Raw genomic sequence first — 26,757 nt, forward strand, 5'->3', positions numbered from 1 at the left:
TTTAAAGTAAACTAATATATAAAATTCATATTTTTGAATAAAAATTTTCAGAAAAGTTTATAATATTATAAGATTCTCTCCAAAAAAAAATCGAATTTTTTAACAAAACATAAGTTAAATATGAATTTTTATATTTCTCCAACAAAAAATTTGAATTTTATGATATGGACTATGGAGGCACGGAATAAATACGTATTTCTTTTAAGGAATTAAATATGAAAAACTAATTTTGAGCTTTTTTTTTTTTTTTTTTTTTTTGCAGAGTTCCGTATTATTCCGACTAAGCCTCAATTTATTTTGATTTTTCGAATAAAACGCGTAAAATCGCGATTTTTTCCCAAGTGCACACCGGAAAAGTGACCTAGAAGTTGATTTTTTTTTATTGATTTTTCCACGCATATTAAGACATAAAAACAACATCTCCCACAAAAACTTAGAATTTTCCAACAAGGGACGGATTGAAAATAAATTTTTAATGCGCCAAAAACTCAATGAACCAAAACATCGACCTAGAAATTGAAGTTTGAGCTGGTTTTTTACAGACACCTTTATAAAAATACATATAGTGGATCCGTAAAATTTTGTAGCATTTCAAATAAGCTTCGATTTATTTTGATTTTTTCGACCGAAACGCACAAAATCATAATTGATGCTCTGCCAGGAACTGCACTTAAGTGAAGCTGAGCCAATTGCAGATGGCTCGACGGTAGTTAACTACGGCCGGAAAAATGCAACGGTACCGTTGAAGGTAAAAACGTATTTGTCATGTGTTTTTAAGAAAAGTTGAATGTGAGAAAAGCAATTTTCTAAAAGTTGTACCTCACATGGCCCAACAAACGGACCATGGACCTTTGATATGGACTTGTGGGAAAGTAAAGAGATGAGATTTTTTTTTCCCATCCTCCACCTTTCTTACGCACCCTCCATAAAATTCAGAATACATCCTCAAATTTTCATATTATATAATTCTGAATGAGGTTTTATTTGTGAAAAAATGTTTTTTTTTCACCGATTTGGATTCTAAAATCCGGATAAAAAAAAGTATTTCATATTGCATAATTCAACACCTTTCTATACACCATACTTCGAATTGTTTGTTTTTTCGTATTATAAAATCTGAACACCCCTACACATCCTCTCGACCAAATAAATCATGGGAAAAATAGGTTATGCTTATATAGTCTGAATTGTATCAACGTAAAAATTGAACCTATTTATGACAATGATAGTTAATTTAAGAACTATTCTAACCCACTACTCCAGTATTTTTCTTGTGTTTCAAGTCCTAGAAGCGCACATTTCTAGATTAACAAAAAAATTTGGTTTTTGCGCGACGGTGTTTGGACACAGTCCGCACAAATGTGGGTATCAATTTTTGATATCTAAACTCATTTTTTTTATGAATGTATCCAAACACATCCCATTTTTAGTTAAAATTAGTTTGAGTGAAAATCAATTCTACAAAGTCAATCATATCGAAACCAATTTTTCTTACTGCACAACCAAACACACGTGAAAACCGGCATGGTTAAATTGTCAAATTAGGCCTTGGGGCTAAGCTAGCTACTGCAAGTAGCTGCACAGTGGAGATGAATTTCATATGTTCAAAATTATTTTCCTTCTACTAAGAAAGTTCATTTCTTTGTATTTATTTATACCCGTAAAACTTTTGTTTATACTCTTCAAATCAGTTTATGCAGTTTTATGTGAAATAGAAATGTGTCTGCGAGTCTTGAGAAAACCAAAAACATTTTTATTACATGCAGTGATCTATTAGAATTTCTTTTATTTGCAGTGATCTGATCTATCATTAAGATTGTTAAATGGAAAATTCATCCCATAAATGATTTATTTATTTTTATCTTAATTCTTAAATTCTTGGAGGAAAAAAAGTGTTTTATGTAGAATTTGGTCAGGGTAAGTAAAATCTATTTTAGAATGAGCTGAGATCCTCTACATTTTTCAAAAGAAATAGAAGTGTCTATTACTATAATTTTAATGTATAAATATCTAATTAATGTTACAAGTTCACTAAATATATGTATTTATATCATTTATTTATTTTTCCAAAACTATAATAATGGACACCTCTTTTCTTTTGAAAAATGGATATGATCTCTACTTATTTTAATATATTCAAACTCAAATCCTTCAAAACACTTCCTTCTTAATAACAAGGACATCTTATTAGATTTATTTTAGTAACCTCATTGGTTAAGTAAGGTGAGCACCAAACAAAATAGTGAATCAATGAAGCAAACAATATATACCATTCATAAATTATAAAAATTAGGTGACCAAAATCTTATCCTCATCCCAAAGTACAATATCATGAATGAAAATAATGATGGACTACTATATCAGAGTTTCCTTCCATTTTCCTTAAAAGGAATAGAAAATCTCCTCACATACCAAATAGATTTTCTTTTGACTCAAAATTCCATCAACCTTTTATTTTTCAACCAGTAACTTTTCCATTATACTCGAACACATAGAATAATTAAAATCACAAAAATTATATACATTTTTACATGTTCAGTTTTGTTGTTGCGCTCCCATAAAGAATCAATTTTTATTTATTTTGAACAGTGAAAAAAAACTATCAATTTAAAAAAATTGCACATATAAAACTGCATTTAAGTTTTTAAATAGTTTAGTTGCTATAAATTCATTGTTTGAGATCTTCGTGAGTTTAACTCAATTGATAAGGACAATACATAATATATGCAAGGTTCGAAGTTCGAACCCCAATGTATTTATCAGCTGAGTTATACTCACAGAAATACAATCAATTCAATTTTAAAATGTAATGTAACATAAAAATTAATAATATCATCTTAATTTAAACAAAATGCACTTGAATGAAATTATTTAGTTTAAATTGATTGTTGAAATATCATTTCTCTTTGTTTAAATCATACAAGCCTAAATCCATTGTGATGGATTTTTACAGTTTTGTGCAAAGGTTGTAATATTTACACTAAAAATCTTTCTTTTAATCATATTTAAAAAAAAAAAAAAAAAAAACTTGACACATAATAATCACCGTTTGTCTAGCTTTATCATGAAAGTTTTGGGTTTTAATTTTAAGAAAAAGGAGTCTTGGGCATTTTTTTGGCTTTTCTAATTGAAATAAAAAAAATTGTCCCCACCAATCCATAAAAAGAGGGAACCTTATTACTCGCCACGCTACCCTAACAACAATTCTTCCACCTCCCCATAAAAGGGCGCCATTTCCTCATTTTCTCTCCTCTCTCTATTTTCAAACATTCTCATTTCTAAACTCTCTCTCACTCTCTTCTCTTCTCAAAACCCTAGCTAATCACCTCCACAATGCTCCCTCACTCCTACACCCTAGATTCCGTCACTAAATCCCAAGAACTCGTCTCCACCATCCAATCCGCCACCTCACCTTCCCAAATAACCACCCTCTGCACCTCCATCGAAACCTTCCTACACACTCACTCACCCGATCAATCCCGTCACTTCTTCTCCCTCGCTTTCCCAGCCCTAATCTGCAACCTCTTCGGCTTCGAAAACCCACGCGCCGCCTCACCTTCATCCAACGGTTGGATCAACATCCCCGAGCTTCACAAACCCCTCTTCTCTCTCCTCTCCCCCACCGGAACCCTCGCCACCGCCATCACCGCCGTCGACCGTCTCTCCCTCGTTAAATATCTTTTCCCCTCCGAACGTCTTCCTCACTGGTCTCGCTCCCTTTCGGATAAACACAATCTCTCCGATCTTCTTCCATCAGTCTTCCCATCTTCATCTTCCTCTTCACAAATTCAACTCAATGTTTTTCAATACTTCTTTTTCTGGTTCGCTTATTACCCCGTCTCCAAGGGTAATTCCGTCAATCCAACAAATTCCGATCAATCTTCCGTTAAAATCACCACCGCTGCGAAATCTAGGTTAGAAAATTGGACTTCTTCGATTCCATTTGTCTCCGCCACAAAACCCCCCGTGTCAAACGATAGACCTAACTATGATTTCTACACGCTTCTTCTCTATGCGTATCTTCGTGCAAATGTTCCTACATGCGATTTAGCCTCTCATCAACCTTACCGGAGCTCTATTCTTCACTACGGTTCGGGCCACGATGCAAACTTTGCGGCTCGAGCCGAGTTTGTGGTGAACACACTGATTCATTTTTGGCTTGTTGACAATGATTTCTCACCGTTTCCGGTGAGTGTATGTAAAACAATGGGTGTATCGTTTCCGTTCGGGGAAATTCCACCGGCTGCGGGGTTAGGGGAAGTTGTGAAGCTGTTTGTTAGGTATTTGGGTTTGAGCACTTTAGCAGCGTCTTGTGAGAATGGAGATTTTGGTTATAGTTACAATTCTAGTCCTAGATGGAGAAGTTTAGAGGTTTCGAAGAATAAGGATTTAGGTTATGGCTGTTGGAATCAGTGTTTGCAGAGGCCTTTGTATAGGTTTTTGCTGAGGACATTGTTGTTTTGTCCGATGGCAGCTTCAGTTAAGAATGTTTCTCAGGTGTTTTATGTTTGGATTAGTTATTTGGAGCCTTGGAGTATTAAGGGTGATGAGTTTTCAGAGCTTGATGCAATGAACGGTGAAAAAATGGAAAATGCTGTGTCTGAAATTGGAAGTGGTGGTGGTGGTGCATATTCGCCGCGTTGGGTGGATTATGTTCTATCTAATTATCTGTATTATACTTCACTGGTTATGCATTTTATTGGATTTGCTCACAGGTTTCTTCATAGTGATGTTGAAACTGTAGTTCAGATGGTGCTCAAGGTATGATTCATATTAACCCTGTTCTTGTTTTGTTCCTTGTATTCACAGTTTCCGCTTTACTGCTCTATGGTTGTTAATTGACTGTGACGCGATGTTTCTACTTAAGATGATATATGTGGATAGTGAAGAGTAACTGCATAGAATAATTTTTGTTCTCACTAGTTTGTGTATGGATTGAGTAAGATGGTGAAACTTTGATTGCAAAAACAACATCGGCATGTTGTAACTTAGAAGTATTAAAAATGTGGCTATTAGATGGTTATGGATGTTGAAGTCTGTTTAATTTCTGTACATGTTGCTATAATCGAGGCATATGTTAAGGGAATTCATCCTTGAAGGAAAAAGTATTTTACCATGATTTAACTAATCATTGTTTCTAGAGCGCCAATTCTCTTTCACCGAATGTTTGAATATTCACCTTTTTATCTCTGAAATTTGTATTTAATCATCCAATATTGTCTGAACTCACTTGCACCTGCAGCCTGATGCTACATTAACATATAATTTGCCCTATTAGAAGAAAAATGGACAATTTTAGTTCAATAGTTGTTCACTTGTACTATCCATTAATTGCTTAAATGTTGAAAAGAGCATTTATAATCCACTGTGTGTCAACACAAAATTGCCGCAAAAATAAGTCTAAAATATGATGGATATCAATAGCATGATCTCTGTAGAGTTGAGTTACTCAATTTTTTGACGGCTTTACTATAGTGTTTTTTAATGTTTTAAACAAATTTAAATATCACATCCAGCTAGGAAAAGGTTTGCATTGATGTTCATGTTAGACCTGTCTGTATACTAATGGTTAGAAATTTTACAAGATAACATACTCTCCATAACGATCCTCATTTAATTATCCTGTCATGTATAAACAATGTTTCTGTGTTTGTAAACTTGAGGTTTGGTGCACTTCTACAATGATAACAGCCTCCTGAGGTTTAGCTGAAAGGAATTTTCACATTCTAACCTTCTTATCCAGGTGTTGGACACTTTGACATCATCCAAAGAGCTCATTGACCTTTTGAAGAATGTAGATGCCCTTTTCCATTCTAAACAGGCTGGCTCAGGCAAACCAATGTTGAATAACTTGTACAGATTTGTTCCAATCATCCGTGAACAGTTGCAGGTGGTTTGAATTTCTCATACATTTTAAAGATTTTTCTATTACATTATCTGTTAATCTAATGGTTAATTTTTGCCCCTTAATATAACTTTTCACCCTAAATGTTGATCCTATACCTACTATCAGTTACCTGCTTTTTTCTTCTTTTGTTGGTTATATGTTTTGGCGTATCCTGTCTTGATTCTTTGCACTCCATTATTAATTTTGATTCATCGCTGGTTTAGACATGGTATTGAAAGCCTGTTCACTTTAGCATTATTTAAAGGGAAAATTTTCCTTTTTCTTTTAAAAACAAATCACTACTACAAGATTTTAGGTAGTTTGTTCAAGCTTTCGAAAGAAAAAAGTTGGAATTTGAAAGAAAAAAAGAAGAGAGAAACAGATATTTAATTTTTTTACCTGTCAAGTAACCTAATGGTTAGAAATTCACCTCTTAAACGTGAATAAGTGGGGTGTTCAGGGTTCGAACCTTGACCCCGCATATTATAATGCATTGTCCCTGTCAACTGAGCTAAAGCTCATGGGAATTATTCTAATAAGCTGCTTTGAGTAGTTTCCAATGATAAACTGTAATTTTAATTACCTTTAAATGCAAGAAAAGTTTTACTAAAAATTGCAAGTTTTTAACAAATTGAAAAATAGTTTCTATCGTATGTAAAATCCCTAAAAAGGAAATCACATATACAACTTGGCTTAAATGCTTCTGTGGGTAAGTAACAGGTACTATACATGACATAAACTCCGTATATTTACTGATATATACTGGCTGTTTCAGGACTGGGAGGATGGTTTATGTGAGACTGATGTTGATGGCTCATTCTTGCATGATAATTGGAACAAAGATTTGCGTCTGTTTGCTGATGGGGAGGATGGTGGACAACAGCTCCTTCAGGTCTTACATTACTGATTTGTGTTTCAAACTAAATTAAACTAAATTGTTTGTTTATTGATTTATACGGGGCTTGAGACCAACTATGTAAAGGCCGATGACTGAGCACCATCTCTGTCACTCTTGTGTTGTGTTTGAGTGTTTCTAGTTTGATAATAATTATATATCTGGTATAGGTTGTTATCTTCTCATCCATTTTTTTTTCTGCAGTTATTTATACTGCGTGCTGAAGCCGAGTTACAAGCTGCATCTGGTGATAATGTTACACCAAGCCTTCAATGCATAGATTCATTGAAGTCAAAATTAGGGTGTTTATTTGATGGGCAGACTATAAAGCCATCGTCAACCTCCCCAGAACCAATGCAGCATCAACAATCCCGTGATGAGATATTCAACCCTAGAAGGGTTGGCAATTGTGTGCGTGTGGATGTTAAATACAAAGGTGATTGGATGAAGCGTCCCATATCCAGCGATGAGATTGCATGGCTTGCAAAAGTGCTTGTTTGGTTGTCTGATTGGTTGAATGAGAATCTTGGATTAAATCAAACAGAGCACACTCTTGGATTAAATCAAACAGAGACCAGTAAGTCAAGCTCTACTTGTTCCTATGTGGAAGTGTCCACTGATGTTGCCGATATATGTGGACCTTCGGAGACCCTGAAGGCTTTTCTCTGTACAATCTGTTCTTGGTTTCTCTTCTTGGGTGCTGCTTTTGTGGGTTTCATGCGGAAATATGGTTTGAGGGTGAATCTAAGGATACTTGCCTCTAAGAAGGTTGTATTGTTTTTTGTTTTATATGCTGTTTTCCTCTTACTGAGGAAATTTGTTCGATCAATCCTTAGCATGTAGGAAGTATACATCAAATATATACTTAGTATATAAAGAAATGTAGAAAGTACAGCGAATTTTGTTACTTCGAAGTTATTGAGTAAATTTTACAACTGGTTTTGCAGCTCTGTCAAAAAAAAAAAAAACTGGTTTTGCTTAGTTGGCTGTAGTGAAAAATAACTAGCTGCATCTGTTCCACGCATGCTTGCTTATTTGGAATTGGAACTGGAATGTGCATAAAACTTACTTGGAATGTGCATAAAACTTACTTGGAATGTGCTACTAATTAAGTTTGAGATACTCGTTTTAGAGGAATTTTGCTTAACCTTAAAATTTAAATTATTCGGGCATACGCACATAGAAAAAGGTAAAAAAGAAAGAATCAAATTTTTTATTATTATTGAAATAATTAAATTATATAGATGTGTGTACGCGTTCTTGAATGACTTATATATTTGTATTGCTCTAAAACCAACTTAGATTTGTATTTGTTTTTTTTGGTTACAAGGCTAAAAAAAGAAAAGAAAAGGACAAACAACAAAAGCCTTAAGAAAAGCGTTCCTAGCTCATCCGACTATGGCAAAGGGAGGAGGCCCTCTTGGGGGGTGAAGTGAATAGCTAAATCCACATCATTCGAAGCACCAAGCTTGGCCAAGAAATCAGCGCACTGGTTTCCTTCTCTTACGGTATGATGGAGAGAGAAGTTTCTTAAGCTGAGAAGATCTTTTATGTTCTGAATGAGCACGGCATAGACATGGAAATGATTTAAATCTTCTTGAATCAGGTTGATAGTCAGCATCGAATACGAATAGCAAGCCACTCCCTCGAAATTCAGATTAATAGCAATGATGATGCCTTGATGAAGAGCTGAAAGGTCAGCGAAGAGAATGTCATTGGAGTGACTGATAAACCCCAAAAAAGCTGAAATAAAACTGTCGGAATGATCGGTTAGATTTGTATTTGTGATAAGACAAGATTTTTTATTTTTTTTAACAAGCTAAAATGGAATTATATAACCACAAACATAGCAATCTCAAAAGCACAAGATTTGCCTAAGAGACCACTAAAAAATATAAAGTGTAGCAGTATGGCAACAGAAAAACAAGAAGCATAAGACAAGAATTTCTTTTGAAATTTAAATAGGTTTCATTGAATTTTGTAGTTCTGCATAGTTTTGAATGAAATTTTGTAAAAATATTAAAAATATTATAAGAATCTCTATTAAAAAAATAATTCTTTTTAATAAAATATGAATTAAATAAATATGAGCTTTTAGTACTAAGAGTATAAAAATTAATATTTAATTTATGTTTCGTTAAAAAAAAATTAATGATTCTTATAATATTATAAACATTCATGCAAAATAATTTATTTTAGCAAGTTACAATTTTATATAAGAAAATTTTCCATAAAAAAAAAAAAAATTAGTCAACAAACAAGTGAGATCGATAAGACAAATTCAACAATCAAGCAGAATAAACGAAGTTTACATGCCATTAAAAATAGCAAAAGCAATTTGCTTGTCAACCTTAGCACTTGAGTGCTAAAATTCACTAGTTCATGGGAAAGATACTTGGTGACGTTTATTTGAAAAAGATTCAAGCTCTGAGAATCTAATTATGTTATTCATGTCTTGTTTCCTACAAAGTTCATCAGTTAAATCTTTAAGTCAAAACTTTTACTATTCTCGTCATTTTTAATTTCAAGCCAATTTATGTTTTTGTCGACTATTTTAACGCAATTTACCTTATGAGTTTTTACTTTCCAATTTCCATTTTAAAAAGTCCTTATTTCTTGAGTTTAGTCCCAAACAAATAGTGATCGGTTTTGGCTCACTTTACCATTAAACAAGTGTTGGTGTTCAATTTAGGTTTTGGCACTCATAAATGAACTTCATCAATATATACAAGTTTATTAACAATACTCTTTAATATTCGGTTAAAATCAGTCCACGTAGTCCATTTAATACAACAAAGGCTTTCCTAACTCCCAAGCATTTGTGATTTCCACAGCTAACGGGTTGTTGTGTTTCCCTTCTCATGAAGGGTAGATGCGTGGACTCACCTAATTTAATAATACTTTTTCACACTCATTTAAAAGCTTGTGTGCCACCACAATATCAGTCTTACGTACTCTCAACAACACAAAAAACCTCCCTCATTGTTATGGCACCCAGAAAAGATGGACCTACAAAGGAAACAATGAATAGAGGAGCATGGACCCAAGAGGAAGATCAAAAGCTAGCACAATGCATCCAAATTCATGGTGCCAAGAAATGGAAAACTGTTGCAAACAATTCAGGTGATAAGACAAAAGTTATTCTTTTATTACTACTCAAAAGTCACAAGTGAAAAATTTACAAGTTTAGAAAAGAAAGGGGAAAAAAGTTGTTACTTGAAACCAAAGTAAGTGCTGCAATTTTGTTTGCAGGTTTGAATAGGTGTGGAAAGAGTTGCAGGCTAAGATGGTTGAACTATCTTAGACCCAATATCAAGAGAGGGAACATTTCAGATGAAGAAGAGGATTTGATTATTAGGCTTCACAAACTTCTTGGAAACAGGTTTGTTATATTATATGAAGCACCGACACAGTCACACAACAGACGCTAATACATACATTGGACACACACTGAGATGTACGCATACATTGATCAGACACACTTTTAATCTGAAGTGTCTGTGATAATACTCGTATATCATATATACAAAATTGTACTTTTGAAGACAAATAATGTTAATGTATGAGTTAACTTTTATTAGCATTTGTGGTGATGGAGTTTTTTGGGTATGTGAAGGTGGTCTTTGATAGCGGGAAGACTTCCAGGGCGAACAGACAATGAAATTAAGAACTATTGGAATTCTCATTTGTGCAAAAAAGCCAGTCACATAGAGGAAAAACCAGAAACTTCCACTGCACAAGAAACTATAGCCCAAGACAATGTTGTTGGGGATAATGCTATGTTAGAGAATAAAGATTCAATTAGTGGAAGTCTTGATTCAGATGTTATCTTTAATGTGAATGAATTCTTAGACTTTCCCACTGAAGAACCATATGTGTTTGATTGGGTGAATAAATTCTTGGAAATTGAAACAAACAACTGATTGAGTATTGTTGTAGATGAGTAGCTCCAGTCCAGTGAAGTATAATGTTATGTTGAGAGAGAAAGAGTTTTTCTAATTCTAAGTGCATTTTTGGATTCATAGTGATTTAGTCGTAATGTATCATTGTGATTTCGACAAAAAATTTACTTTACAGCTTCAACAAAATCATATTGGATTGTGATATCGGAAAATTGGAAGAAGAAAAAAGACTAAAGTTTTCTTTTCACAAACCTTTCAAGTTTTGATTGTATCAATAGCTGGTAAAAAAAAAATTACCACTTAATAGTTGATCAATAACTAAATAATTCATAATTATTGGCAGCTAAATAATTCATAATTATTGGCAGCTAAATGTTGATACATATCATGATGCACATTAAAAGCACATGTGTGAACCATTGGTTTAAATTATACTTGTTCACTCATGTTTAAAACATAGAACGAGCATTACTATTTATCTAGAGAGTTTCCATCAAGAATTTATCAAGAAAAGGCCTCAACCAATTAAATTTGTTATTTGGCAGAAATCGAAGAAGGTAATTGTGTGTAATTAATGAAAGGTGTTAGCAAATACTTTATGTGGCATTAATTACTTGTTACTGAATAATAGATGAAATTACTATTCGATGTCAGTATGTTAAATTTAAGAATTACTGTAAATGGTAAGTTGGCAGTAGTACTTGAAGTAGAGACAGTTTTTCGTTCAATGAGGGAAGGAAAGGTTATTTATTGGTGTATGGCCAATTTAATACTAAAATTGTAAGGGTTCTGCAATATGATCATTAAAATCAACCAAGTTCAAAATCTCAAACAGAATTTTTTTTAGATCACATTAATCATTGAGTTGCTAGTTAGTCTTTAAAATTTGCTGAAGGAACTAATGTGATTAATAATTTTATGTTTTAAAAATCATTTGAAATTTTAGTTGATTTCAGAAGTTAAATTATATGATCCATTCAATTTCAGAACTTAGTTTGCCATTTACTCTATTTAATGGCTAAGGAAAAATTTCAGAAACCATCAACCTCCTTATAAAAATAAAAATATGAGAAAAACAACAAAAAATGTATGGTAGCAAGACAATGTCAGTGATCATAAATTAAGATTCAATTCTAACCGATCTTGCCGCATAGAGTTGTCAGTTCAGTGAAGAAAATACTAAAATAGAAGTAGTGAAACTGATAGAAAGCAACAGAGCTTTTTCACAATGGTAGCCCCACAAATTTTTTCCCAATGATAATTATAATACATTAAACTCTTTATCCAGATAAAGTAACAACAAACAAAGCAAGATACTTCCCTCTATGGTTTTATGAGAGAGACTATGCAGAGTTCAAGGATTTAAGACTTTGAAAGAGGGAAAAAAAACTATTACACATTTAAAAATAACAGCAATTGAACTATTTATTTACAAACCTGTTAACCAGAATACCTAGCTTAGGATCAACCATCTAGCTTTTTGGTTACTTGTCAAGTATTCATGTAATTAATAAAGTAATCAATCAAATTTCTATTGTATGAAGCAAATCATTGAGTGAAAGACTGCAAGAGTCTTGCATGGTTCCCGTCTATATTTGCGGAGTTCAAATCTGGTTTAGCTTGTTCAACCATATTGAATGAAGAATCATGTGAAACAGATCATATCTTATTGGTTTTGGGTTCCAAAGGAAATGCTTCTGTACCATCTTCACATTATTTTGCATTGCAACATATTTTCTCATAGGGATTGACAACAAAATATCCTTCAATCTAGGAATATCCTTCTCGGCCACCACCACAGAAAAAGCGCTCCAGTCCAGAACTTCACTAAGTGGAAGGACAAAATTATCTGCAATGATGACAGGAACACATTCGTAGTATATGGCTTCAACTATCCTAGGGCTATTAACTTCAAACCCCATTGGACATAAACAATATTTACTTGATTTCATGTGTTGAATATAAGTCATCTTTTTAGAGACCCTCAAAGGTAAGCGCTTGTAGATTTTCATGTCTTCATATTTTTCACCGCCCCAATACTTAAGAAGAGTGGGACGCACTCTACCGTGCATGCTTCCAGCAAAGAAAGCAAGGATTGGACGTAGTGATGCTCTATTCCCACCGAGATATCTAAGAGGTCTTCTTGGTGCCCTTATGGTAGTTTCTGGAAGGGAAACATCTCTTCCTTCAATGAAGATTCTTTCAGACAGATCAGCATTACATAGAGCTTTTAAGGTGTTTCTGGCTAGTTCTTCATGTTCAGTCACTGTGTAAGGACCCTGCAAATCGGAGTTTCAAACAAGAGGCATATAAGAAAGAGATGTTTTTGAAAATTTCAAGAAAAGCACAGGTTCGCTGAAGCGTTTTTCATTGTTCAGTAATCATAAAAAAAAGTGTCATAGAGAGCCCGCAATATGTCATATAAATGGAAGTTGTTGAATACTTTGATATGGCCTTGGATTATTTCATATTTCAAGGTAATAGACGGCTATCAAATGTTTAAGGGAAGCTGGAATTACGAAAGGGAATTAATCAGTTGCAGAAGGAGAACTGTGAAATATATCAGGAGATTAAGCAAGAATGTTTTTTCTTTGCGGAGATGAGAGCTTTGTGACACTAGGTTATCCTATTATTATAAATCATCATCATCTATTATATGGGTGAACCTTTATGGGTCGAAGCCATTTGAAATTTATTTTTACTAAATAAATTCATTTTAATTTTTCCAACTAATAAACAAAAGATAAGGAAATGTAAGAATTAAAAATATTAACACTCAAACAATTGTCAAATTTGGCGAAATCAAATTATGAGAGGAATCCAAAGGAAAAAAGACACCTACCCAATCATGGCAAGCAACAAGGAAATGATCTGACCCATGTGTGCGATTCCAAAATGGATACTTTGCAGCAATCTTGTTTACATAGTCCCTAAGAAAGATTGATAATGGTTTCAAATCATGTGACCCAGGCACATAAAGTGTGACCTCCATTTGGCGTGCACTGTATGGAAGATAAAATAAGTGGGCTCTCTCGGGATCCTTGGTGACAAATTGCTTATTTTCCTGCATTAACTTCATAAACCATCCTTCAGAAGCATAGATTCCCTTAAGGGAAGGGTTGTGAAAAATAGGCCTTGATCCATCACGATATATATAAACTTTAAGTACTGTTTCCATCAATTCATAGCTCCTGAAATCAAGGGACAGTATTTATTTCAATATGGTCACAGATGCTATTAACATACCAAAGTTGTAGAACATTCCAAAGACATAATCAACAATATTCAGCAGATTGAAGACAACAAGTTACAGAATCAACTCCCCAAGTCTCCAAACTTCATCTCCTTAAAAACTTGGTGGAGATGATTACAGAAAAGCAATGAAGTAACTAGACTTGACAATTTACATCCGCTTTACAAGACACTAAGGCTTTGTTTGCGAGTTGGGTTTGGAGGGGAGGGGAGGGGAGGGGAGGGAAAGGCTTGTGGAGAGGTAAACCCTTGTTTGGGAGTTTTAAAAAAACAGGGAAAAGTTTTGGGGGGTTTTGAAGGACTTCATTTGTCCAATTTTTAAGTTCCCCCAAATTGGGGGTTTTGGGGGTTAAACATACAAATTGACAATTTTGTCCTCATAATAATTCAAATTCCAATTATAATTTACATGATAAATTACAAAGTATAACACAATGTATTGATTTTAAGAGAAAAAATGGTAAAATAGTAAAATTATCACATAAGCCCTCCATCTCCTTTCTTTGTTGGTTTCTTTAACTCCCAAACAAGGGGAAGGCTTTCCCTCCTTTCTCCCTTCCCCTCCTAACCTTTCCTTCCCCTCCCCTCAAAACTCGCAAACAAAGCCTAAGATTCTAGACATGGTCAAAACTAAAAACTACGATACATACCAGGTAAAAAGACGTTGACCATCCTCATTAATATTAGTGCCTAAAAACAGATATTAAACTTCCTATTTAAAGGATGTACCATCACTAGTAATAGTTGTAACTTGTAATTTATAATAAAAGTTAGGTAGGATGAGTGGTCCTTTGACAAGGTAGTAAGACCAAGTAGTCTAAAGTTAAAGCCTTCTTGCCTCAGTCTTCATATTATGCGATGAATGTATGCTTTCTAGACTTCAGTTTTCCAAGTTCAAAAAGCTTATATGTGAAAGAGTGTTACTATATCGAAACTACTCATTAGAACTGTGATTGAATAATTTAATTAATGTGGATTGATAGACATCTCCGGTTTCAGAATGGTAAAAGTTGTGTTTACAAAACAGTATTTGTTCAAGCATGTGCAATATAGATTGGGCTATATAGTTTTATCTTTTATTATGTTTTAATTTCATAATTAGGCTTTATTTAGGATTATCAATTGTTATTTGTTGTTTAAGATTCTATCCTATTTTAAATTATCTTATTCTTAGCCTTGGCGCAAAGGTAAAGTTGTTGACACATGATTGAAATGTCACGGGTTCAAGTTCTGGAAACAACCTCTTGTGTAAAACAGTTCAAGTTCGAACTTCTATAGAAAACAAGTAAAAACATATCCACGCTTAAATAATGTCGTGGATAAAGCTAACAATGCACATTTTAGCTTAATCAAGGGTCAATACACATACACCCTTACCTGTTATTTTATAGGAATCATTTTCCCTTTTCTTTGACACTCAAAAAAAAAATTCAGACAAATCAGTAACCATCACTTGCAATCATGGTTCATGACATTATCGAGTAACAAAACCATTAATAAGTATGCACAATTTAAAAGAAGAAATGAGAATACCTTTTAAAAACAGAAACGTTCCTGAATAAAGGAGCGTAAAGATCAGGATCTTCATTCACTGAAGTAACATGATCGATCTCTTTCCTTGCATACACAAGGGCCTCAGTAGGTGTAATCAACCTAATGTCCGTCTGCAATATACATATCCAGCAAAATATTGGTAACGTCCATCTTCATCATATACTTAAAAAAAAAAAAACAAGAATGAACTAAGTCTAAAATCCAATCAACTTCTACCTGCTTACCAGAAGGAACACGCCCACGAGGGAATGAAGTTGTAACTGTTGTACTTGTATTAGCAAGATTTCTGTCCTTCTTTCGTCGTGCTTCGGTGTTTATGCTATCTGCCTCAACCGATACCGATTGAACAAAATTGTTAGATAACTTGGGAGAAACAGCGGAATTTGGAAGAGTGAGGTGAACGTTTTGAAGTATTGTCTCTTTAATAAACTCATTCGACTGTATAGTACTATTGGAGGATTTGTATGAATCAGCAGCTCCAGGAGGAAAATGAAAGTGTTTGTTTGGTGAAATTACAGAAGTATGAACAATCATCTGAAACACGAATCCAGATGCAGTAAAAATTGATACAAGAAGAAACAATCTTCTCCAATCAATCTTGTGTCGAAAACAACGCCACGATAACTCCCTCATTAGAATAATCACTGTTAGGTGAAACACCTTCTTCATTTCAAAATTGAATCATAGCAGAATAAATTGGAACCTGGCTCGGACGATGGATCTGATCTGAGTGCGGGAAAAGTAGTGTGTAACTGATTGCAGAGACAGCGAGGTTGACGGGAACGGTTAAAGCGGGTTGATGTTCTGTTCTCAATCCCGTAGGCATGAGAAAGAAGGAACAAGTACAACCCCCAACTCTTCGATACATCCAAAGTCAACTTTTTCCACCTTTTCTCGTTTACACTTTTATTTATGGTTTGTTTAAGACTGCATTAATAAAAAGATGGCTTAAATGCAATTTTACACCCCCCCCCTATTTTGATTGAATCTGAATTTTACCCCCCCTATTTTAAAATTTGGAATTTTACCCCTCCTATTTTATGTTTTTCAGGATTTTGCCCCCTCCCTCTATTTTATCCACATAATTAATTATTTGTATTAAATGTTTTTTAATGAAAAAATAAAAATAAAACCAAAAAAATACTAAAAAAAATGAATAAAAAATACTAGAAAAAAATGCATTAAACTAGTATGATCTCTAAAAATAAAATAAAAAATTAGTATGAAAATACATGAAAATAGCAAATATTTAGAGGTGCAAACTAGTTTTTTCATGTATTCTTAATTGAATTTTTTCTTGTAATTACAAATTTTTTCTATTTTTTAGTTTTTTTTTTTTTTTTGTGTTTTCTTGTTTTCCTTATATTTTTTTACCAAATTAATATTTTCTAATCGTTTCTTTATTTTTCTAGTATTTTTTGGTTCTTTATTTTAAAATAGGGGGTAAAATTCTAAAAAACGTAAAATAGAGGGGGTAAAATTTCGAGTTTTAAAATAAATGGGGCAAAATTCCGATTCAATCAAAATTGAGGGGGTAAAATTCTGAATTTTAAAATAGGGGGGGTAAAATTCAGATTCAATCAAAATAGGGGGGGTAAAATTGCATTTAAGCCTAAAAAGATAAACATTTTAGGTTCATCATTAATTATAAATTTGACTTTTTTAGATTGATTCAATTAATTATGTATCTGGTTCAAAAATCACATGCATCATTAATTGAATGAATTTAAAAAATAAAATTTCTTTATAATTAAAAAAGAAGGGCATAACTCTTTTCTCTTTGGGTTGCCTCCTTAAAATCAATATTTTATTACAATATTATTTCAAAATTTAAACTAAATTACGACAATGATAATATATGAAGTGTCTAATCTTAAATATATCATGGACATAGAAATAAAGCACATTAGAAAATAAAATCATAATAATTCACACACCAATAAGTATGATACATGAGATCGTATATTTTAAATCGGACCAGGATTCCCTACAATCACGCTATCAAGTTAATCTCAGTCATTTGATTGCATTAATGGTTGAGATCTAATTTTTCACTCAAAACATAAAAAGAGGTAGTGATACCCCACTATTCATCTCTGATGGTTCCTATCACCCATATTATTTTACTCATTACGAATTTCATTTTTTTTTTTCTATTTACTAGTTCAGTCTCATACTCTCGTGATACTGGTTCACTGGAAAAAATTGTGAAAGCTGGAAAATAAATTAAGAGTTTAAAACTTTTGTTTGTTGAGAAGTGATTATGGTTGTGCTAGCTGAGAATGTTGGAATCAAAGTTGATTCTTCCGGTGAGAATTTGAACAACAATGGTGTGATCACATCAACAAGAAGACGGTGTTTCAAATGGTAATCATAGCTTCAATTCAAAACTCATCAATGGGTCATATGCATGGTTATGGGGTTTAGAATCAGCACTTGGTTGTATGGTGAAAATGGGGATGAGAGTTTCAACCATGGTATGAGGGATTTGGAAGAGTTGAAAGCATGTCAAAGTTGAATACCATGGTTGAGGATTTTGTGCGTACAAATGTTATTTTTATCTATCACAATCAGAATCACAACCTTCGGAAAATGAAGGCAAGAACGCATAAGAATCAAAAACTACCATATGTGTTGTGGAATCACAACCTTCAGACAACGATATCGAACGCGTTCGAGATTGAGGTTAACTTGGTGAGAGGAAAAGGAATGGTGAGATTCTAATATCATGTGCTCTGTGTTTTTAGTGAAAAAATTGGAAAAACTAAATCTCAACCGTTATCCAAATCTGATGACTGAGATTAACTTGACAGCATGACTGCAGGATTTAATTGACTGCTGAGAATCCTGGTCCATTTGAAATCATAAACATGTCACTCAAATTAAACCCAAATAACCACGAGTTTTTTAAAAAATCTTTTATTTCTTTTATTTCTCTCTCTTTTGGTTCCCCCTTATAAGTTAATAACTCACCGAGTTTGTCAATCCATGAGATGTCAATTTATACAGAAGGAATGGAGTGCTCTAGCCTCTACGGCCTACATACACAAAGTGTGACAGTATCCAACAAAGTTTTTGACATCTCTTCGCAATCTATTTGTTCAATGTCGAATGCTTGCAGCGTCAAAATGTGTGGTATATCATCTTTAATCAAACGACAATGCGTGATAATTCAAAGATCTTAATTATCAATTATGAAGTATCCTATTTTACAATTGAGAGCGAAGTTTGTCATCCTTCCCCACCCAAGTTTATGACGCCAAAGTAATTAGAAGTTATTGGAAGACGAAATCATATCCTGCACACAAGTAATTAACAAAGCTTTAACGAGTGTATGAATCCAAGCTCAAGTAGCTTGACTCGCATCATAAAGTTGTAATTTGTTATAAGTTATAAATTGTTACCCTAACTTAGTCATGAGTGTATGTGATTTTTAACGCGGAAACTGACAAATACTTAACTTTTCTAACGAACTGGGGTGCACGTTCGACTGCACATGTAACAGGTTACCCGTCGACAACAACTTCTGATCATGCATATTAAATACAATATCAATGTAAATTTTAAACAGATCAATGTTGCACTTCTTTTAGCGTGTATGTTTGAGATTCTTAAGGTCACTTTATTTTAACTAACTATCGACCTAGATAAACGTCTTTTTGTTGCATAAGAAGAAACCATGAAGTTGCTTCACGCTCTTCATTGTATCAATGTTCTGAATTCTGACACATTGGCATTTTAAGTGGATTGTAAGATAGATCTATAGTATGTGTGTTTTCTCGACGGGGAATGACAAAAAAAATAGCTTCGTAGATTCTCAACGGATATAGTTTTGAGATGCGGTAATGGCATAGCAGACGTGAAACCAAATATAACAATAGTTAATAATAATCAAGAGACAGTCTCTTTATAATTAGGTGTTATTATTGAAGTTTGTCATGCTTTATTATCACTACTAGAGAGTCTTGATCTATCTCGAATATCACGATAGATATGTCATTACCACGGTGATCATAGGTCACCTTGATTCTAAAAACTACAAAGTGTAGCTTACAAGAAAATGAAATTGTTCATGGATCATCGTAATCCCTACATACCCATCTTCATACTAAACAACGTTTATTACTTGTTTGGAACCATGATACATTTGCTCCAAACTCACGTCTACCAAATAGCTTCTACATTCTCACACCCAAAGCATCTCGAAACGTGATAATTAAGCGATAAACGTGCATTCAAACACATACTCAGATCGGTAAATACTACTCCCTCCGGTCTAAAATGTAAGCAAATTTTCACTTTTTAGATTCACTAAATAGATGATGTATGTGGTCTATAATGTAGACTACATACATGATTTATTGAATGAACCTAAAAAGTGAAAAATTGCTTACATTTGAGACCGAAGGGAGTAAATAGTAATGAATGGGGGTAGAGAATTAAAAATCCATGAAACAAACCTTCACCAATAAAAACCCAAAAAACAAATCGACCATGTCAAAATGCATGATCGCCACCGCATGAAATTTTATGAGTAGGATAACCAATAGCACTTAGCCATATCATCTACCATGTACCCAATAGAAACAAGCCACATGAGAACGAAACACGTGTTCTGAACAACAAAGACGCACACAAAGCGGTGAAGAAACAAAGAAAAGAACACAAAACCCCCGAACATAAATCCATGATCTTTCTCTGAATCAAACCTTCTCTCGTTATTCTTAACCAGATCTACAAAGCTTTGTTGCGTCACTCTAGAACTTGGCCATGGCTGCGCCATTTTTCTCAACGCCTTTTCAGCCTTATGTTTATCAGGTATTTCCACCGATTAACCTAGATTCTGTAAAAGCTTAGATGAGTTTGAAAATGCTGAATTATTATGTTTGTTTCTTTAATTACTTGTTCGCTAGGATCACATTTTGTGAAATTGGAGTGTTGTAGAAGATTGATTTATGTGTATTGAGATTATGAGAAATTGCTCTTTAGTTAGTTTCATAAGCTGGATTTTATTGTATGATCAACATGGTTTTGTTTGAGTTTACGATCATGATGATTATTGCATGGAGTTTATATATTTTATCTGGAATGTGCAAAATGAAAAATTGTCTAAATTGGATTTTTTAAAGAGCCATGCTATTTAATGCAACAAATTTTCTCACGAACACATACTGGCTAATAGAATTGGGGTTTTGGCCGAAATCACAGCAGGACGCGCATTAACAGTAGGACACATTACTACTCATATTGTCGTGATGTGTTTTGTCGTGACAGTAAGCGTTTCCATCTTTTTAACTGGCTTAGTTTTGTGGGATGTTAAAATTGAGAAGTGACGTGTTTCATTTTTGCGCGCATACTGGTCTGAGTAAGAGCTGCCCTTCTTAGTACGAGGGGATACGAAAAAGTGTAGAGCTCATCATAATGCTCTAATTAAAGAAAAAAGAAATTTTCTTGGTATTTCGATTCATATCTTTGATCGTGATACTAAAAATATTATCTGATTTTGAGCATTTCCTATTGACGGTGTCTCAATACCATCCCCGAACTTATATTATGGATGGAAAATGCTGATCATTACGAAGACCTAAAAACAAGAAATACGTGAAGGCTTTAGAGACTCCATTTAATGCATATATTGGCCGTGATTTCCGCAAAAGAGAGACACGTTTGGAAAATAATTTTAGTGCATGTTTCCATTGAACCACTTTCTATGATAACCGTTCCTTGTTATTTATTACTCCCTCCGTCCCGCAATACTTGACCTATTTGGAAAAAAAATTTGTCCCGCAATAATTGACCTTCTCAAATTTTTAAGCTTAATTTGACAAGTTTACCCCTTATAGTTACTTTTTGTGGTCTCTATGTAAAAGTTTGTAGTGAAACAAAGAAAGTAATCATTACTTAAAAAAGTGAAGGTTTAAAAATAATAATGACAATTCAGTAAAAATATCATTCTCTTTCATCTTTACACTTTTCTTAATCTGTGTGAAATGGCCAAGTAGGTCAAGTATTGCAGGATGGAGGGAGTATTATTTTTTAAAATGGACATGTTTTCATTCATATTTCGTTTTTCAACTGTTTCGTAAGATTTAGCAGTTTTCATTAGGGATAGAATTCTGTAATAAAAAGAAAAATTACTGAAATACTGACATTCCACATAATATCTGTCACAATCTCATGGTGAACTTTTTCATGTAATGCTGTTCAGAGCCAGCAAGATGCAATTATTCCTTTTCAGATTTTAGGGGGTGAATCTCAGGTGGTTCAGGTATACGTGACTATCCAAGCTTGAGTCCTAAATGACAATCTTTTCTTGTTTCTTTTTATCAACAATTATGTAACATTGTGTGTCACTTGGTTCCTGCAATACAGATAATGTTGAAGCCACATGAAAAAATCATCGCAAAGCCTGGTAAGCTGTTGCGTACCTTTATTCACTGGTCTTTAGAATTTTTCCATGGATGATCTTTCTTTGCAGACTTTAGATTAAAGCTTTATACTGTCATTTTGAATCGTAAATATAGGCCGCATGCTTGAATATGGTATTCATAGTTCATACAAACATGATTCTATTTATAATATTGCTTGTAATAGAGGCTCGGGTCTATTTTTCACCTTGATGTCTGTCTGCTCAACATGGCCTATACTGGTCATGACACTTGGGCATCATTTGGGGATGAAATAACAAATTTATTTGGTTTGCATGTATTTAATTATCTTTTTTGGTCTAGATATAGTGTTCTTATTTGCTCAAAACCTTTCAAGGTTTGAATTATTTCCTTGATAGACAATGTTTCAATGATAATTCCTAGTTCTTAAACTCTTTTATTACTTGCGGCACCTGCCAATCCACAAGCTTGCGAGTAAGTCTGTTTGTGATTTTCTTAAATCCTCCTTAATTATTAAATGAACAAGTGTCATCAAGTATGAGTTAGCCTGAGCCCAACTAATGTTAATTGCATGTGGAGATATGCAGATTTTTTTTTTTTTTTTTGCACTTTGCTAATAGTTCTCATTGTAATATCTTTGTTACATATGTTATATGAAAACACATGCTCCAAGTATTACATAACTTACAGTTGGAATTGTGGAGAACAGCTATCCATATTTTTAATTGAGACTGTACCCTATGGCAATTGTAGGTTCCATGTGCTTTATGTCTGGATCAGTTGAAATGGAAAATGCTTACCTTCCAGAAAATGAAGTTGGCATATGGCAGTGGTTGTTTGGCAAAACTGTAACGAACATTGTTGTTCGCAATTCTGGACCAAGTGATGGATTTGTTGGAATTGCTGCACCTTATTTTGCGAGAATTCTTCCAGTTTGTACTTACATACCTCTCTAAATTGTTCAAATAATGGATCGTTACTCCTCTTATTTTAAATTAATTTTCAAAATTCATCATTTATAAACATATATCTGTATCTATCTGACTGAAATATTTTCATATGTGACTGTGTTTGCTACTTATATGAATACAGATTGATTTGGCAACATTTAATGGAGAGATTCTATGTCAGGTATATCTAATTTGTTTTCAAGTGTTGTTCAAATTGATTTCAAATACTAAAATTCAATTTCTATGGGTTTACTGGTTGGTATTATTATTTTTAATTTAAGTATCAGAATACAAACATAACTTCATTTTGAATTTTTTGTAGCCCGATGCATTTTTGTGCTCGGTCAATGATGTGAAGGTCAGCAACACAGTTGATCAGAGGGGACGTAATGTTGTTGCTGGTGCTGAGGTGAGATATTTGGGATAATTGAGAGTTTAAAAGTTTCCTATAGTGAATTCAGATGTGACAATCAGTGTAGACTGCAATGTCTACAGTGAATTATTGTTTGTACCAAAATGTATTATGGACTTGGAAAATGTTCTTAGGATGCATCACTTTTCCACATACCGGTGTAATTTATACACAATTTCCTCTTCATAAATCATTAACAAAAACACTTTGCTTTTAGTTAGTATAGCTATAGCATATGATCTACCACCACATACAGCGCATGTTTTTTTAGCACTTTATCATAATTATATTTCCTCCAAGATAATATGTTTTCTATTGAAAATAAATATGGTAGAAGTTAAAGTATTATTGTCATGTGTGTATATTACTTCTCTAAGACCATGTTTGCATTATAGGTATTCTTGAGGCAGAAGCTATCTGGCCAAGGGCTTGCATTCATACTAGGGGGTGGATCTGGTATATTATCTTGACTTGTATACATACTTATAGCATTACTGTTTTTTATTTTTTGGTTTCCATTGCTACTTTTTCGTCCTTTCCAGTCCATCTTCCAATTTTAAACTGTCATTTTGATTAAGGTCTGCCTCTGGAGTATTTCCTGTTTTCTTTATTACTGGACTCCTGTAGTATTTCTCATTGGAGTGCTCTATTGGATTCTCTTCTTTTTTAGTTGTACAGAAAATTCTTGAGGTCGGTGAAGTTCTAGCTGTTGATGTTTCTTGCATTGTTGCTGTGACGAGTACAGTTGATATCCAAATAAAATATAATGGTCCTGCAAGAAGGACAATGTTTGGAGTAAGTAGCTTCTATTTCTGAAGTATTTTTATGTTCTGCAGTAAATACTGTTCTCATGAATTATTCTTTCTTGTGTGGCTCATGAAATGTGCTTGGTTGTCGCTGTAGAAACTTGAAATTCTTGTGTGAATGTCATAATAGTATGTCAAAATTTACATTTATATTTTTGTAATGGTTGGTGAAGACTTTACAAGCGGGCAATGTTAGCAGGAAATCTCCCCCTTCCTCAATAATTGTAGGATTTGATTCCAAATCTTTATGCTCATTGCTAAAAACTTTACAAGCTGGCAATGTCAGCAGGAAATTATGTTATTAATTAAGCGTATGTGTTGGAGAAAGTCAAGAGTTTACATTACTAAGCCTACTGGGGATTTTGATATTTTAAAGCGAGGAATTAAAGTTTAGTTCATGAAGATTTTGCTTGGTTTTCTTTGCCTAGTGTTAGTAACTAAACTTGAAGATTTGAGGAATTAAAGCTTAGTGACTAACCCGAGGCAAAGAAACCCCAACAAAGGCGAAAGTTGAAGTGCAAAAAGGAAACGAAACTAAAAGCTGCCTGCACCAACTGCTATAGAGAAGATTTGTTAAGACAGAAGGTAAGGGTTAAATAGAGATGCTAGTTAGTTAGAATTTATTCTGTTGGACGATATAAGGATATGTTAAGCATAGGATTCAAACAGAGTAGATGAATGCAGACATGTTTAGGTTGTAGTTTGGGATGGGAAAGCACCACTCAAGTTCAAGAGAAATTTTTCCTGCACAACTATAAGTGATATAAAGGTTTTTGGGACAGTAAAGGGGCTGTAAAAAAATCAAACACAATGCTGCTGAGATTGGAGGTATATTACAATGGATGAGACACACGACAAGATATGATTAGGAATGGAAGTATAAGAAAGAAAGTTAGATAAAACCTACTGTTGAAAAAATGTTAGTCTCATCTGAGGTGATTTGGACATGTGGAGAAGACTTTTAGGAAATTCTAATAACGAGGGCAACTTAGACGAAAAAATTGTCTAATAGATATAGGTAGAGGAATAAAATTACAGGTGAAACTATTAGGAAGGATTTTGATTTAAATGGACTGTTATTAGAAATCATTAGTGTCATTTAATCAAAGTAAGCAAACTTTTTTGTTGTTATACATATAACGGGTATGATTCAGTGCAAAAAAAACTTGGTGATGATGCAACCAACTTTGGTAAACTGCATATTACTATTTTATGTACGGGATCCACCATGCTGCCTTTGATCTCAAATTCTTAATGTAGCTTTCAAAATCCATCTTAACTTTCCTAAGAGTGTTATACAATATGATTTTGACGTGATCTCAAAATTACAGGGCGACAATGCAGTAACAGCTGTTCTAACTGGACCAGGCATTGTGTTCATACAAAGCTTACCTTTTCCCCGTTTCTCTCAGCGAATTGCTAGGTAATCATTATGCTAGTAACAAAGTGTAATCACAACATCAACTGAATACTGTCATGGATTATTCAATGATTTTACAATAGGATGATTTTCTGTCTGATTTTCAGGGCGGTGACATCTCCAAACATGAGGGAAAATCCAAAGTTTTTCATACAGATTGCCCTTTTCTTTTTCCTGGCATATGTGGTCATTGTATCTTCGTTAATATTGACAGATGTATGATTGTCACTTTATTCTCCGTTGCAGTCTTACTTTTCTCCTGAGTATTATAGGTAGGTGGTGCCTTGGATTCCCCTCTGTCAATATCGGGATTTCTTTTTGGCAGATAATATTTGCCATTTTTTTATAAATCTAAATTATACTTTACTATGGTTATCACCAATATAGAATTTATTTTATTTCATTAGTAGCCCGGTCGTATTGAATGTCTTTGCCGTTCTAATTGTTAGATTATTTTCAGCTTTCCATTGAATTTAATGTTTCATCGTTAAAAATGTTCGTAATTTTTATAACCGTTGCTAAACTAATTATATCTAATTTAAAACTTATACAAATGAGGAGCTATGATTTATTGACATTATAAAACGTTTTATGTCTTATCATAAAAAATATAAATAAAGTTGGTTTTTTTTAAATTACCTTTGAAGAATGGTGGATAATTTACCCACCAACCAATAAAAATGAGCAATTTGTTGGTGGGATCAAGATAGTTCATGGATACCACTTAAAAATGTGCTTATGTGGCTAATATGTATTGGTTGGGGTAAATTACCCACCATTCTTCCATGGGTACCCTAGCTGTCACCAATAAAATTTTATGTGATAGTGCATTGAAATCAATTTCTTATTCAATGTCTAAAATCGTTCCTAGTTTTTTTTGGTTACAAAAGTAAATAGAAATTATAATACAATATTAAAATTTAGCTCATAAATAACCTCCAATATGATTGGATTGGTTGTATGTAATGGGGCGAAGTCAAATAAAATGAAAAAAAAATAGTGAGAAATGAAACTAAATTTCATTCAAATGAAGTCTTGAAAATGATCTTTCATTGCGTCGATAAGATACTTTATCTTTTCATTTATCTTTGTTGATTTTTTTGGTATGAACCAGATCTCTTGTGCCCTAAATATACTATTTCTTTGAACTAAGTATGATTGTAATGAATGTAAAGCTCTCCCTTAAAAAATATTATTTATCTTCTTTGGTTTTTAAAATATCAAAAAATGTGGTACCACTCTATTTCATTCGATTTCATACAAACCACCAATAAAATTTCCAGTTTAATT

The 26,757-nt window shown here is 33.4% G+C and overlaps 4 protein-coding genes across 4 annotated transcripts; 3 read left to right on the plus strand and 1 right to left on the minus strand.

Annotated features, from left to right (window-relative positions):
- The first annotated feature begins 3,201 nt into the window (after window positions 1–3,201).
- On the plus strand, window positions 3,202–7,728 carry LOC11415479 (uncharacterized). The gene is made up of 4 exons (XM_003608641.4): window positions 3,202–4,761; window positions 5,744–5,890; window positions 6,663–6,779; window positions 6,987–7,728. Exons 1-4 carry the CDS (start codon window positions 3,334–3,336, stop codon window positions 7,623–7,625), a joined length of 2,331 nt encoding a protein of 776 aa, XP_003608689.1. The 5' UTR covers window positions 3,202–3,333; the 3' UTR covers window positions 7,626–7,728.
- Window positions 7,729–9,645: 1,917 nt separating this feature from the next.
- On the plus strand, window positions 9,646–10,935 carry LOC11410463 (transcription factor MYB114). The gene is made up of 3 exons (XM_039833007.1): window positions 9,646–9,905; window positions 10,035–10,164; window positions 10,399–10,935. The coding sequence occupies exons 1-3, from the start codon at window positions 9,770–9,772 to the stop codon at window positions 10,703–10,705; spliced, it is 573 nt and encodes a 190-aa protein (XP_039688941.1). The 5' UTR covers window positions 9,646–9,769; the 3' UTR covers window positions 10,706–10,935.
- Window positions 10,936–11,884: 949 nt separating this feature from the next.
- On the minus strand, window positions 11,885–16,388 carry LOC11406898 (probable glycosyltransferase At5g03795). Its single transcript, XM_003608643.4, has 4 exons — window positions 15,707–16,388; window positions 15,470–15,600; window positions 13,527–13,875; window positions 11,885–12,963 (listed from the first exon to the last, which is right to left on the minus strand). Exons 1-4 carry the CDS (start codon window positions 16,157–16,159, stop codon window positions 12,289–12,291), a joined length of 1,608 nt encoding a protein of 535 aa, XP_003608691.1. The 5' UTR covers window positions 16,160–16,388; the 3' UTR covers window positions 11,885–12,288.
- Window positions 16,389–20,055: 3,667 nt separating this feature from the next.
- On the plus strand, window positions 20,056–25,876 carry LOC11408449 (uncharacterized). The gene is made up of 10 exons (XM_003608644.4): window positions 20,056–20,308; window positions 21,699–21,758; window positions 21,863–21,902; window positions 22,633–22,811; window positions 22,972–23,010; window positions 23,152–23,238; window positions 23,637–23,697; window positions 23,912–24,036; window positions 25,379–25,470; window positions 25,575–25,876. Exons 1-10 carry the CDS (start codon window positions 20,261–20,263, stop codon window positions 25,687–25,689), a joined length of 846 nt encoding a protein of 281 aa, XP_003608692.1. The 5' UTR covers window positions 20,056–20,260; the 3' UTR covers window positions 25,690–25,876.
- The last annotated feature ends 881 nt before the right edge of the window (window positions 25,877–26,757 follow it).

This window comes from Medicago truncatula, chromosome 4 (genome assembly GCF_003473485.1).
Source record: "Medicago truncatula cultivar Jemalong A17 chromosome 4, MtrunA17r5.0-ANR, whole genome shotgun sequence".
In the NCBI taxonomy this organism is placed as follows: Eukaryota; Viridiplantae; Streptophyta; class Magnoliopsida; order Fabales; family Fabaceae; genus Medicago; species Medicago truncatula.

What these genes read in the sequence shown, in the direction of transcription:
- LOC11415479 (XM_003608641.4), top strand. Translation starts at nt 3,334, where the DNA reads ATGCTCCCTCACTCCTACACCCTAGATTCCGTCACTAAATCCCAAGAA. An exon ending in TAGTTCAGATGGTGCTCAAG is followed by an intron (nt 4,762 to 5,743) that starts GTATGATTCATA and finishes CTTCTTATCCAG; the next exon opens with GTGTTGGACACTTTGACATC. An exon ending in GTGGACAACAGCTCCTTCAG is followed by an intron (nt 6,780 to 6,986) that starts GTCTTACATTAC and finishes TTTTTTCTGCAG; the next exon opens with TTATTTATACTGCGTGCTGA.
- LOC11410463 (XM_039833007.1), top strand. Translation starts at nt 9,770, where the DNA reads ATGGCACCCAGAAAAGATGGACCTACAAAGGAAACAATGAATAGAGGA. An exon ending in AACTGTTGCAAACAATTCAG is followed by an intron (nt 9,906 to 10,034) that starts GTGATAAGACAA and finishes TTTTGTTTGCAG; the next exon opens with GTTTGAATAGGTGTGGAAAG. An exon ending in CACAAACTTCTTGGAAACAG is followed by an intron (nt 10,165 to 10,398) that starts GTTTGTTATATT and finishes GGGTATGTGAAG; the next exon opens with GTGGTCTTTGATAGCGGGAA.
- LOC11406898 (XM_003608643.4), bottom strand. Translation starts at nt 16,159, where the DNA reads ATGAAGAAGGTGTTTCACCTAACAGTGATTATTCTAATGAGGGAGTTA. An exon ending in GTGTTCCTTCTGGTAAGCAG is followed by an intron (nt 15,601 to 15,706) that starts GTAGAAGTTGAT and finishes TGTATATTGCAG; the next exon opens with ACGGACATTAGGTTGATTAC. An exon ending in AACGTTTCTGTTTTTAAAAG is followed by an intron (nt 13,876 to 15,469) that starts GTATTCTCATTT and finishes CCTTGATTTCAG; the next exon opens with GAGCTATGAATTGATGGAAA.
- LOC11408449 (XM_003608644.4), top strand. Translation starts at nt 20,261, where the DNA reads ATGGCTGCGCCATTTTTCTCAACGCCTTTTCAGCCTTATGTTTATCAG. An exon ending in CATACTAGGGGGTGGATCTG is followed by an intron (nt 23,698 to 23,911) that starts GTATATTATCTT and finishes CTTCTTTTTTAG; the next exon opens with TTGTACAGAAAATTCTTGAG. An exon ending in TTCTCTCAGCGAATTGCTAG is followed by an intron (nt 25,471 to 25,574) that starts GTAATCATTATG and finishes TCTGATTTTCAG; the next exon opens with GGCGGTGACATCTCCAAACA.